Source organism: Furipterus horrens, unplaced genomic scaffold (genome assembly GCF_987537825.1).
Source record: "Furipterus horrens unplaced genomic scaffold, mFurHor1.1.pri manual_scaffold_8, whole genome shotgun sequence".
NCBI classification, from domain to species: domain Eukaryota; kingdom Metazoa; phylum Chordata; class Mammalia; order Chiroptera; family Furipteridae; genus Furipterus; species Furipterus horrens.
In genome coordinates this window covers 65,789,407-65,803,550 of record NW_028327178.1, presented here as the reverse complement: position 1 = coordinate 65,803,550, position 14,144 = coordinate 65,789,407, and the positions used below count along the sequence as shown (strand labels likewise).

The window sequence follows — 14,144 nt, the reverse complement described above, 5'->3', positions numbered from 1 at the left end:
TTCTCTGCATCCTTGCCAGAACAAGTTATTTTGATTTCTTGATGAAGGCCATTCTGACTGGTGTGAGGAGGTATCTTATTGTGGTTTTTATTTCAATCTCTCTGTTGGCTACTGATTTCGAGCATTCTTTCATAAGTCTATGGACCCTCTGCATGTCTTCTCTGGAGAAGTGTTTGTTCAGGTCCTTTGCCCATTTTTTAATTGGATTCTCTGTCTTCTTGGTGTTGAGTCGTGTAAATTCTTTAAATATTTTAGAGATCAATCCCTTGTCTGAGGTATCATTGGCAAATATATTTTCTCATATGGTTGGTTCCCTTTTCATCTTGCTGACTTTTTCTTTTGCTGAGCATAAACTCTTTAGTTTGATGTAGTCCCATTTGTTTATTCTTTCCTTTATTTCCCTTGCCTTAGGAGATATATCAGTGAAAATGTTGCTACGTGAAATATCTGAAATTTTCCTGCCTATGGTTTCCTCCAGGACGTGTATGGTGCCATAGCTTACATATAAGTCTTTGATCCATCTTGAGTTTATTCCAGTGTATGGTGTAAGTTGATGGTCTAGTTTCATTTTTTTGCATGTCCTTGTTCAGTTCTCACCACATTATTTGTTGAAGAGGCTCCTTTCACTCTATTTTATGTTTCTTCCCCCTTTGTCAAATATTAGTTTACCATATAGACCTGGGTATATTTCTGGGCTCTTTATTCTGTTTCATTGATCTATATGTCTGTTGTTATGCCAGTACCAGACTGTTTTGATTATCGTCGCCTTGTAGTATAATTTGATATCAGGTATTGTGATTCCTCCTACCATGTTCTTCTTTTTCAAAATTGCTGTGGCTATTCGGGCTTTTTTTCAGTTCCATATAAATTTTTGAAGTATTTGTTCTAGGTCTGGGAAAAATGTCATTGGTATTTTAATAGGGATTGCATTGAATCTATAAATTGCTTTGGGTAGCATAGACTTTTTATTTTATTTTATTTTTTGCTTTTTTCAATAACAGTTGTCTCATAATCCCCCATTGCTCCCCCCAGCCCAACCCACCCCATCTCCCGCAATCATATCCTTTTCCATTGTCCATGTTCATGAATCATTTTTACACGTTCCTTGACTAAACCCTTTTCTTACTTATGCCCTTCTCTCCCTCCCCTGTCCACACTATTGACTGTTATTCTGCTCCTTGTCCTATTTAGTTCATTTGTTTATGTTGTTCTTTAGTTTCCTGTATTAGGTGATAGCATATGGTATTTTTCTTTCTTTGACTGGCTTATTTCGCTAAGCATAATTCTCTATAGTTTCATCCACGTTGTCACAAATGACAGGAGTTCCTTCTTTCCCTCTACTACATAGTATTCCATTGTGTAAATGTACCACAATTTTTTGACCCACTCATCTACAGATGGACACTTAGTCTGTTTCTGGCACTTAGCTATTGTAAACAGGGCTGCTATGAACATAGGGGTGCATAACTTCTTTTGAATGTGGGTTTTAGAATTTTTCAGGTATAATCCTAGCAGTGGAATTGCTGGTACAAAAGGCAGTTCTATATTTCGTTTTTTGAGGTAATTCCATATTGTTTTCCATAGTGACTGCATCAGTCTGCATTTCCACCAGCAGTGCACTAGGTTCCCGTTTCTCCACATCCTCGACAGCACATGTTGTTTGTTGATTTGTTGATGATGGCCACTCTGACTGGTGTAAAGTGGCATCTCATTGTAGTTTTTATTTGCATCTCTCTGAGGGCTAATGATGTTGAGCATTTTTTCATGTGTCTATGGATGTTCTGTATGTCCTCTTCAGAGAAGTGTTTGCTTAGGTCCTTTGCCCATTTTCTAATTGGGTTGTCTGTTTTCTTGATTTTAGGTCATATAAGCTTTTTATATATTTTGGAGATCAGTGCCTTGTCTGAGATATCATTGGCAAATATGTTTTCCCATATGATTGGTTTCCTTTTCATCTTGCTGACGTTTTCTTTTGCTGAGCAGAAACTCTTTAGTTTGATGTAGTCCCATTTGTTTATTTATTTATTTTTATTTCTCTTGCCTTAGGAGATGTATCTGTGAAGATATTGTTACGTAGGATATCTGAAATTTTCCTGCCTATTTTTTCCTCTAGGACTTTTATGGTGTCACGGCTTACATTTAAGTCTTTGATCCATCTTGAGTTTATTCTCGTGTGTGGTGTAAGTTGGTGGTCTAGTTGCATTTTTTTTGCACCTCCTTGTCCAGTTTCTCCCAGCACCATTTGTTAAAGAGGCTCTTCTCACTCCATTTTATGTTCTTTCCTCCTTTATCAAATATTAGTTGACCATAGTGGCCTGGGTTTATTTCTGGACTCTCTATCCTGTTCCACTGATCTATATGTCTGTTCTTATGCAAATAACAGACTCTTTTGATCACAGTGGCTTTGTAGTATCATTTGATGTCCTGTATTGTGATTGCTCCTGCTGTGTTTTTCTGTCTAAAGATTTCTTTTGCTCTTCAGTGTATGTTTTGGTTCCATATGAATTTTTGGAGTATTTGTTCTAGGTCTGTGAAATATGTCATTGGTATTTTAATAAAGATTGCATTAAATCTGTAAATTGCTTTCGGTAGTTGGCCATTTTAATGATGTTGATTCGTCCTATCCATGAACATAGTATATGCTTCATTTATTTGTATCTTCTTTAATTTCTTTCTTCAGTGTTATGTAGTTTTCTGAGTACAGGTCTTTTACCTCTTTGGTTAAGTTTATGCCTACGTACTTTATTTTTCCTCTTGCTATGGTAAATAGGATTTTTTTTTAGTTTCTACCTCTGAGATTTTATTGTTGGTTTATAGAAATGCCTTTGATTTCTAAATACTGACTTTGTACCCTGCTATTTGGCCAAACTCACCTATTAGGTGGAAATTTTTTTTGGAGTCTATATGGTTTTCTATGTACAATATCATTTCATCTGCAAATAATGACAGTTTTACTTCCTCTTTTCCAATCTGGATGGCTTTTATTTCTCTTTCTTGTCTTATTGCTCTGGCTAGAACTTCCAACACTATGTTATTAGGAGTGGAGAGAGTGGACATCCTTGTCTTGTTTCTGACCTCAGGGGGAATGCTCAGTTTTTACCCATTGAGTATGATGTTGGCTTCAGGTTTCTCATATATGGCCTTTATTATGTTGAGGTATACTCCTTCTATTCCCATTTTGCTGAGAGTTTTTTATCAGAAATGGATGTTGTACTGTATCAAATGCTTTTTCTGCATCTATTGATATGATCATGTGGTTTTTGTCTTTCGTTTTGTTTATGTGGTGTATTACATTTATTGATTTGCGAATATTAAACCATACTTGCATCCCTGGGATGAATTCCATTTGATTGTGGTGCGTGATTTTTCTAATGTGCTGCTGGATCCAGTTTGCCAATATTTTGTTGAGGATTTTAAGATCTATGCTCATCAGCGATATTGGCCAGTAGTTTCCTTTCTTTGTTGTGTCTTGAACTGGTTTTGCAATTAGTGTAATAGTGGCTTCATAGAATGAGTTTGTGATTTTTCCCCCTTAATGGATTTTTTTGAAATAGTCTGAGAGGATAGGAGTTTGTTCATTTCTAAATGTTTTGTAGAATTCACCTGTGAAGCCATCTGGTCCAGCACTTTCGTGTGCCCAGAGGTTTTTTATTACTGCTTCAATTTGACTAGTTGTTATTGGTCTATTCAGGCTTTCTTCTTCTTCTTGATTCAGTTTTGGAAGATTGTATGTTTCCAGAAATTTGTTCATTTCCTCTAGGTTGTCAAATTTCTTGCCATACAGTTGTTCATAATAATTTCTTATAACCCTTTGTATTTCTGTGGTATAGGTTGTCATTTCTCCTTTATTGTTTCTGATTTTATTTATTTGGCTCTTTTGTCTTTTTTTCTTGATGAGCCTGGTTAAAGGCTTGTCGATTTTGTTTATCTTTTCAAAGAACGAGCTGCTACTTTGTGATCTTTTGAATTGTTAGTTTAGTTTTTATGTCATTTAATTCTACCCTTTTCTTGATGATTTCCTTCCTTCTCCTTGCTCTGGGATTTGCTTGTTGTTCTTCCTCTAGTTCTTGTAGCTGTAGGTTAAATTTTTTATTAGAGATTCTTCTAACTTTTTTAGGTACACCTGTATTGTTATGAACTTTCCTCTCAGGAATGTTTTCACTGTATCCCATAGGTTTTGGGTTTTTGTGTGTTCATTATCATTAGTTTCCAGAAACTTTTTGATCTCTTCCTTGATGTCTTTGTAAACCAATTCATTATTTAAAGCATGTTATTTATTCTTCATGAGTTTGAACGTTTTTGAGTTTTTTCCTTGAGGCTGATTTCCAATTTTAAGCCATTGTGATCTGAGAAGATGCTTGATATAATTTCAATTTTCTTGAATTTGTTAAGGCTTGTTTTGTGTTCTACCATATGGTCTATCATTGAAAATGTTCCATGTGCACTTGAGAAGAATGTATATTTTGCTTCTTTGGGACAAAAATTTCTATATATATCGACTAAGTCCATTTGATCTATAGTGCTGTTGAGTGCCTCAATATCTTTGGTGTTTCTTTGCTTTGAAGATCTGTCCATTGTTGACAATGGCGTGTTAAATTCCCCTATTATGCGTGTATTGCTGTCTATATCTTTCTTGGAGTCTTTCAAAACTTTTTTTACATATTTGGGTGCTCCTAAATTAGCTGCATATATGTTACAAGGATTATATCTTCCTTGTGGATTTTTTTCTCAAGTATTATGAAATGCCCTTCTTTGTCTCTTTTTATGGCCTTTGCTGGGAAATCTATTTTGTCTGATATAAGTATTGCTACGACAGCTTTTTTTCATGTCCACTTGCTTGAAATACTTTTTTTTCATCCCTTCACTTTCAGTCTGTGTTGATCTTTTGTTCTTAGGTTGGTCTCTTGTATGTGGGTCATGCTTTCTAATCCATTCAGCTACCCTATGTCTTCTGATTGGAGCATTTAATCCATTTACATTTAAGGTTATTACTGTAGGTACTTATTCATTTTCATTTTCCACCTTTGTACTTGTGCTCCTCTCTGTCTCTCTCCGTTTCTTCATCTTCTTAAAGCAGACCCTTTAGCATATCTTGCATTGCTGGTTTGGTGGAGATGTATTCTTTTAGCTTTCTTTTGTCTTGGAAACTTCTTTTTTCACCTTCTGTTTTGAATGAGAGCTTTGCTGGGTAGAGTATTCTTGGTTTTAGGCTTTTGTTTTTCATTGCTTGGTATATTTTGTGCCATTGCCTTCTGGCTTGTAGTGTTTCTGATGAGAAATCTGATGATAGCTTTATTGGAGCTCCCTTCTATGTTATTAGTTGTTTCTCTCTTGCTGCTTTTAGGATCCTCTCTTTGTCTTTGAATGTTGCCATTTTTATTATGATGTGCCTTGAAGTGGGCCTGTTGGGGTTCATCTTAACTGGGACCCTCTGTGCTTCCTGGACTTGCATGACTCTTTCTCTCCTCATGTTAGGGAAGTTTTCTGTCATTAGTCTTTCAAAGAGGCTTTCTATTCCTTGCTCTTCTTCTCCTTCTGGAATTTCTATGATACGGATATTATTATGTTTCATGTTGTCCTTTAGCTGTCTTAGAACCTCTTCATTTTTGTCCAGTCTTTTTTCATTTTGTTGCATTGTCTGGGAGTTTTTGTCTTCATTGTCTTCAAGCTCACTTAACCGATCCTCTGCTTCTTCTAGCCTGCTTTTAATTTCCTCTGCTGTGTTCTTCAATTCAGAGGTTGTATTCTTCATTTCCTCCTGGCTCTTCTTGATAGCTTCTATGTGCTTTTTCATGCTGGTATAATTCTCTGTAAGTTCCTTATAGTTTTTCTGGAGTTTCTTTGTGGTTTCCGCTGAGCTCATTTAGCTTTGCCATAATCCATATTTTGGATTCCATATCTGATAGTTTGCTCCCCTCTATTTCATTTAGCATTCTTTCTGGGGCTTCTACCTTTTGTTTTGATGGGGGGTTGCTTCTCTCTCTCCCCATTTTTGTGACTCTTATTGTTTGCTGTTGCTTCTTAGAATGATCTTCACTTCCTGGATCTGCCATTGGTGACGTCAGATTGTGTACCAGTCTGGCCTTAGCCAGCCTGTTTGTCACTTGCAGGGATCTACTGCCTTTGTGTGTCATCTTTAGTTGTTAATCTATTCAATCTGTGATTAGCCATTATGCTTAAGGACTGAGGTTGTGGCAGCTTAATTCCTGTAGGCAGGGCTTTTGCTTCTCCTCCGGCTGACACCACTGGGAAGGGAATGGTCTGCCTGCAGTACTGGAGATGAGTCAGCCCTGGGACCTGGTCAGCTGCTCCCCCAATTGTGTCCTCAAAGCCACAGTGCCAAATTCTCCCCAAGCATCTCTAGTCCTCCTTGCCTTCCCTCTGCTTGAGCCCAGGGTAAGTGGGGGCCAAAATATTTTCATATATGAACCGCTTAAGAACTCTTTTTCTCCAGGTGTTTCTCTCTGGCTAGCAAGAAACCCTGTGGCTTTTCACCTTTCACAGCTGAATACTATTTTGCTTTCCACTCTGTTGCTGTAGGCTGGGAATCCCAGTTGGGGGTTTAGACCCTGCCCTTCTCAGTGGGAACCCCTGGCTGCTGAGCTGTTTCTCAGTTCCTTCAGCTGCTACCCGTGGGAGCCCAGCCAGTCCTTCTGTGTCTCTACAGTCCCTACCAGTCACGTTGTAATGTAGCGACCTTTCCTGTCTCTCCATGGTTATAGTACTTCTCTCTAGCTAGTGTTCAGTTAGTTATTCCAGATGATTTCTTCCAAATTAAGTTGTAAATCCAGAATCGTCCTGAGAGCAGGTTAGTGTAGCTTCCACTTACTCCTCCGCAATCTTGGATCTCCCCTCATTGCTTCTGAGTGTGCAAACCAGTGGGGGTTGGGGTGAAGAAAGAAACTGCCAGTCTCTCAGCAGAGTCCACTTGTTTAAAGAACCCCCATGGTCCTATAATATCCACAGACTCATCCACTCTGGGAAAGATAGTCAGGGAATTAGCTAGAGAGGCACCAGTCCCATACGAAAGTGGGAGAGGTGTCTGGAAAAGGGTTGAGTGCTGGGCGAGTGGCATTCTTTTCTCTCAGGCCCTTCCCCCACATACAGTACCACAACATGGTTACACAGGTTGCCCTCTACTGATGAATTCCTAAGGCTCTTCCCTTTACAATGTAACAGGAGCAACAGCTTACCTAAGACAGAGAGGCAAACAAAAACAGGAGCCTGTGAAGGTGAGGAGACATAGAAGTATGGCCCAAAAAAGAGAATGGATCAAGGTTTCAGTGGGAGAACTAAGCAACAATGAGGTAGCCAACCTAACAGATGAGGAGATAGCCAACCTAACAGACACAGAATTCCAAACACTGGTGATAGAGATGCTCACATGTTTGACAGATATGCTTGAGTATGGCAAACACATAAGAGAAGAAGTGAAGACTATGCTAAGTGAAACGAAGGAAAATCCACACAAAACCAATGGTGAAGGGAAGTTAATCAGAGTTCAAATCAATGATTTGGAATATAAGGAAGAAAAAAATAGTCAATCAGTACAGAATGAGGAAACAAGAACTGAAAAAATTGAGTAGAGGCTTAGGAACCTCTGGGACAACTTTAAATTAACCAACATCCAAATAATGGGTGTGCCAGAAGAAAAAGAGGAAGAGCAAGAAATTGAAAGCTTATGTAAAAAAATAATGAAGGAAAACTTCCCAAATTTGGTGAAGGAAATATATATACAAGTCCAGGAAGCACGGAGACTCCTCGGTGAGCTGGGCACAGAGGGGACCAAACTAAGATACATCATAATTAAAATGAAAAGGTAAAAGATAGAGAGATAATCTTAAAAGCAGCAAGAGAGAAGGAGAGATTTGTCTACAAAGGGGTGCCTATATGACTATCAGCTGATTTCTAAAAAGACACTTTGCAGGCAAAAAGAGACTAGCAATGTGGTGAAAAGCAAGGACCTACTCTATCCTGCAAAGCTATCATTTTAAATAAAAAGGCAGATAAAGTGCTTCCCAGACAAGGTAAAGCTAAGAGTTTATCATCACCAAGCCATTATTATATGAATATCAAAGGGACTTACTTAAGAAAAAGAAGATCAAAACTATTAACATTAAAATCACAACAAACTCACAACTGTCAACAACTGAATCTTAAAAATAAAAACAAAAACAAACTAGGAAAACTGGAATAGAAACAGAATCATAGGTATGGGGATTGTTTGGTGTGTTATCAGCTGGAAGCGGGGAGGGAGAGAAATGGGGAAATGATGCAGGGATTAAGAAGCATAACCTAGGAGAGAGAAGATGGCGGGGGAGTGAGGAGAGGCTGAGGTTTCAGGCTCCTGAGACCCGTCTGTAGTTTGGACTAATTGCAGACAGAACATCTCAGTGAGCAGCTGGACCCTGGCAGAAGTCAATTCTTGGCACTGCTGGATTAGAGAAAAACCATCTGGGAACCACCTTTTTAGTGAGGATAGGGAGGAAAAAGGGATGCGACCGGATGAGACTGGGATGGCTACCCGAGCTGCCGCTGGAAGTACACAAAGGCTCTTGGGCGACCACAGGCTTCCCCAGAAAGGAGTCGGGAGGAGAGTGGTTTTTTGCCCAATGGCAGAGACAGGACTCAACCAAGTGGCATTAGCGCTGAAAGACAAGAAACAGTGTACTGCTGTGCATATGAGAATGTGATTTTTCTTTATTTTTTTCTCTTGTGAACTGTGGAGAGTGGAGGAAATTTTGGGGGTGTTAGGACATTTTTGAGGAGCACAAGCACAGAAGTGCTCTCGCCCACTCCCCAACCCTCCCATTGGGTCGCACGTGTGCATGTAGGGAAGTGCCCTCATTCACTGACCCAGGTGTGCAAGGCCGCGTTTCCAGGTGCCCATCGAACACACCCCAACAGACATAAGATCAGTGCCCCAACGGGCACACGGAGGGCCCACTTGACACGCAGAAAACCATGCGCAGACACACCTGACCAGCTCCAGTCGGTGCCAGGTTGGAGTGCAGACCACTTACTCAGGCTCTGCTCATGCCCACCCAGGTGAGTGCGGGAACAGCAGGCTGCTGTCGTGCAGGAACAGCGGGCGGCAGCAACTTACAGATCTCCACTTCCACTGTGCACAAGTGTCTGGGGCTCCACCCTATGAGTTGAAAGAAGAACTCCCAGAGCGTGGCTCGGCAGGCCTGGGGCTATCTCTCGGGCAGCCTGCTGCACTGCAGGGGCTCGCGCACAAGAGCACCTCAGTCAGCTCCAACGGGCGCCAAAGGAACGCACACCACTGCTGCAAGGAACAGGAACCTCTGGCCTGCCTCATTAGACCAGCTGTGGATGCAGAAAAAGAAGACAACACACAAAGGCTGAACTGAGTAAAAACATTCCTTTTATATACTTTTAAATTTCTATTTCTATTTTAGTTTTTTTGTTAGGACTTTATTTTACTTCAAAATTTTTTAATTTCTTATTTTTAATTCTAAATTTAATTTTAATTATAATTCTTACTTTTTTCTTTCCTTAAAAAAGCTATATCTCTAATTTGTTTCATACAATCTCTCTTTCTAATTCTTCCTCTTTAATTTTTGTTTATTGATTTATATGTCTAGTTTAGCCTCCCTTTCATGCTAAATAAATAGAATATAACTACTACATATATCCAATACTATACAATCCCACTTTCTTACTGTATTCTTCCCTTCTTTTCTTCTATTGTTATTAACATACAATGTAAATATTAACTACTGTCTTGCATAGTCTCACCTATTATTAATCTATAATCCCTTCTCTCAAAAATCATATTTTTCCTCCTTAAAAACATCTCTTATCTATTCTTCCAATAGTGTAAAAGCTCCAATCTCTCTACATTTATATTAATACTGTATCGCTGGTTGATGATAGCGGGATAGAGGGTCGGGGATATTTTTGATGGTGTGGGTCTCCTGCTTGGGCTGTGTGTTTATGTTTTTAACAGCATCTTCACAAAAGAAATCAAGACAGAGTAAATCGAGTGAATCTCAATCAACTAGCCACAAGAAAGATCCTACCAAAGAGCATCTGAAATATTACCAGACAGCATAAACAAACAACATAAAGGGTATTCCGAGAACATCAGGCTCAGAAGATCAAAGAGACTGCACCACTGAAACCCCCAGATCTCCTATAAAGATTCTCATACCACAAAGGCGGGAAGTCAAAGCAGACAAATCCAAAAAACAAAAACAAACAAGAAGAATCCAATATGGTAAGATGCAGAAACAACCTCTCAATGAAAATAAAAGATGAATTCCCAGAAAGAGAGGTATATGGAATAGACATAGCCCAAATGTCAGACATGGAATTCAAAACAGTGGTGGTGAAGAAGCTCAATATACTCGACAACCTCAAAAACAACTATGACAACCTCCAAGGGAGTTACTAACAGCTCCAAGAAAATTACAGGGAACTTGCAGAGAATTGCACCAGGATAAAAAAAAACATAGAAACTATTAACAAGAACCAGGAAGAAATGAAAAGTTCAATCTCTGAACTGAAAAACACAGTAGAATCAGTCAAATGCAGACTAAACAAAGAAGAGGATTGGATTAGTGAGCTAGAAGATAATGTAGGAAAAAAAAACAACAACAACCAGACAATACAACATAATGAAAAAAGATTGAAAAAGTACAAAGATGTAAGGGAATTACAGGACAGCGTGACAAAAAAAAAAAAATATCAGAGTCATTTGAATTAAAGAGAAAGAAGAGGAACAAGGAATAAAAAAATTGATAGGAGAAATAGTATCAAGAAATTTTCCCAACCTAATGAGAGAAAAAGTTATGCAAGTTCAAGAAGCACAGAGAATTCCAATGAAGGGAACCCCAAAAAAACCCACTCCAAGGCACATCATAATTAAAATAGCAACATTCAAAAACAAAGAAAGAATCCTGAAAGCAGCAAGAGAAAAACAGCAAATAACATTCAAGGGAGCTCCAATAAGGCTATCGACTGATTTCTCAACAGAAACACTACAAGCCAGAAGGGAATGGTCAAAAATATTTCAAGCAATGAAAAACAGAAGCCTACAATCAAGAATACTTTACCCAGCAAAACTCTCATTCAAAATGGAAGGTGAAATAAGGAGTTTCTCAGACAAAGGAAGACTAAAATAATACATCTCCACCAAACCAACATTGCAAGAGATGCTAAAGGAAATGTTCTAAGATAAAAAAGAAAAAGAAAAAAAGAAAGAGAGAAACAGAGGTACAAAGGGAAATGAATAAATACATGTCAATAATAACCTTAAATGAAAATGGATTAAATGGTCCAATTAAAAGACATAGGGTAACGAAATGGATCAGAAAACAGGACCCACATATTTGCTGTCTAAAAGAAACACACCTCAAAACAAAAGATTTACATAGACTGAAAGTAAAGGAATATAAAAAAATATTCCAAGAAAACAACCTGAAAAAAAAGCTGCAGTAGCAGTCTTCATATTAGACAAAACAGATTTCAAAGCAAGAGCAATAAAAAGAGACAAAGAAGGATATTCTATAATACTTAAAGGAAGAATCCATCAAGATGATATAACACTGATAAACATATATGCACCCAACATAGGAGTAACCAAATACATAAAGAAAATAATAGAAGACCACAAGAAGAATATTAAGAACAATACACTCATAGAAGGGGACTTCAACACTCCATTATCAACAATAGACAGATCATCCAAGCAAAGAAACACCAAGGATATACAGGCATTGAACAACACACTAAACTACATGGACTTAACTGATATATATATAGAACTTTTCACCCCAAAGAAGCAAAATATATATTCTTTTCAAATGCACATGGGACATTTTCAAAGACAGACCACATGATGGGACTCAAAACAAGCCTCAACAAATTCAAGAAAATAAAAATCATATCAAGAATCTATTCAGACCACAATTCCTTGAAACTAGAAATCAACCCGAGAAAAAAATCAAAGACACCCAAACTCATGGAGAATGAATAACATGCTATTAAATAATGAATGGGTTAACAATGACATCAAAAAAGAAAGGAAGAAATTTCTAGAAAATAATGATAATAAACACAAAACAGCCCAAAACCTATGAGATACAGCAAAAGTAGTCCTAAGAGGGAAGTTCATAGCAATACAGGCATATCTGAAAAGGATAGAAGAATCTCAAATAAAAAAATCTAATCCTAAAAAACAAGAAGTAGAAGAACAACAACAGACAAAGCCTAGGTCAATAAGAAGGAAGGAAATTATCAAGATCAGAGCAGAATTAAATGACATAGAGACCAAGCAAACAATTCAAAAAATCAATGAAAGTAGGAGCTGGTTCTTCAAAAAATAAACAAAATCAACAAGCCTCTAGCCAGGCTCATCAAAAAAAAAAGAGAGAATACCCAAATAAACAAAATCAGAAATGAAAGAGGAGAAATCTTTACCGATGTCACACAAATACAAAGAATTGTAATAAATTACTACAAACAACGGTATGGCAAGAAACTTGACAACCTAGATGAAATGGACAAATTTCTAGAAATATATAATCTTCCAAATCTGAATCAAGAAGAAGAAGAAAGCCTGAACAAACTGAAAACAAAAAGTCAGATTGAAACAGTAATCAAGTATCTCCCTGCACACAAAAGCCCTGGACCGGATGGCTTCACAGGTGAATTTTACAAAACATTTAGGGAAGAACTAACTTCTACCCTCCTCAAACTATTCCAAAAAATCCATGAAGAGGGATAATTCCCAAACTTTTTCTATGAAGCCAGTATTTCCCTAATTCCAAAACCAGGTCAAGATACAACAAAAAAAAGGAAACTACAGGCAAATATCACTGATGAACATAGATGCTAAAATTTCTCAACAAAATATTGGCAAACAGGATTTGGCAATACATCAAAAATATCATACACCACGATCAAGTGGGATTCATCCCAGGGATGCAAGAATGGTTTAATATTCGCTAATCAATAAATATAATACATCACCTAAACAGAATGAAAAACAAAAATCACATGATCATATAAATAGATGCAGAAAAAGCATTTGTTAAAGTACAACACCCATTTATGGTGAAAACACTCAGCAAAATGGAAATAGAGGGAACATACCTTAACATAATTAAGGCTATATAAGAGAAACCTGAAGCCAACACCATACTCAATGGACAAAAACTGAAAGCATTCCCCCTGAAATCAGAAACTAGACAAGGCTGTCCCACTCTCTCCACTCCTAATAACATAGTGTTGGAAGTCCTACCCACAGCAATCAGACAAGAAAAGGAAATAAAAGGCATCCAAATTGGAAAAAAAGAAGTAAAACTATCATTATATGTAGGTGACATGATAGTATACCTAGAAAACCTTATAAAGGCCACTAAAAGACTACTCAATATTATAAGTGAATTTGGCAAAATAGCAGGGTACAAAATAAACATACAGAAATGTAAGGCATTTCTGTACACCAACAATAAAATATCAGAGACAGAGACAAAAAAAGAAAATACCATTTACTATAGCAACAAGAAAAGTAAAGTACCTAGTGGTAAACTTAACCAAAGAGATAAAAGAACTGTACTCTGAAAATTACATAACATTGAAGAAAGAAATTAAGGAAGATACAAATAAATGGAGGCATATACCATGTTATTGGATGGAAAGAATCAACATCCTCAAAATGGCCATACAACCCAAAGCAATTTACAGATTCAATGCAATCCCTATTAAAATACCAATAACATATTTCACAGACCTAGAACAAATACTCCAAAAATTCATATGGAACCAAAACATACCCCAAAGAGCAAAATCAATCTTTAGACAGAAAAACACAGCAGGAGGAATCACAATACCAGACATCAAATGATACTACAAAGCCACTGTGATCAAAAGAGTCTGGTACTGGCATAAGAACAGACATATAGATCAGTGGAACAGAATAGAGAGCCCAGAAATAAACCCAGGCCTCTATGGTCAACTAATATTTGATAAAGGAGGAAGGAACATAAAATGGAGTGAGAAGAGCCTCTTTAACAAATGGTGCTGGGAGAAATGGACAGGGGCTTGCAAAAAACTGAAACTAGACCACCGACTTACACCACACACGAGAATAAACTCAAGATGGATCAAAGACC

The 14,144-nt window shown here is 37.6% G+C and overlaps 1 protein-coding gene across 4 annotated transcripts in view; it reads right to left on the bottom strand.

Moving 5' to 3' along the window:
• The window catches only part of LOC150003082 (uncharacterized), a 239,335-nt gene that overhangs the window by 161,865 nt on the left and 63,326 nt on the right, over positions 1-14,144 (bottom strand). The window contains exon 4 of one of the 4 annotated variants that reach the window (XM_090285977.1): positions 9,275-9,330. The exons of 2 other annotated variants lie outside the window; for them this stretch is intronic. In XM_090285977.1, the coding sequence (XP_090142103.1) occupies positions 9,322-9,330 (9 nt within the window). In that variant the 3' untranslated portion in view covers positions 9,275-9,321. Of the gene's footprint in view, positions 1-9,274; positions 9,331-14,144 lie in introns of those variants that run through there. One more of the 4 variants, XM_090285975.1, reaches the window with a different exon arrangement.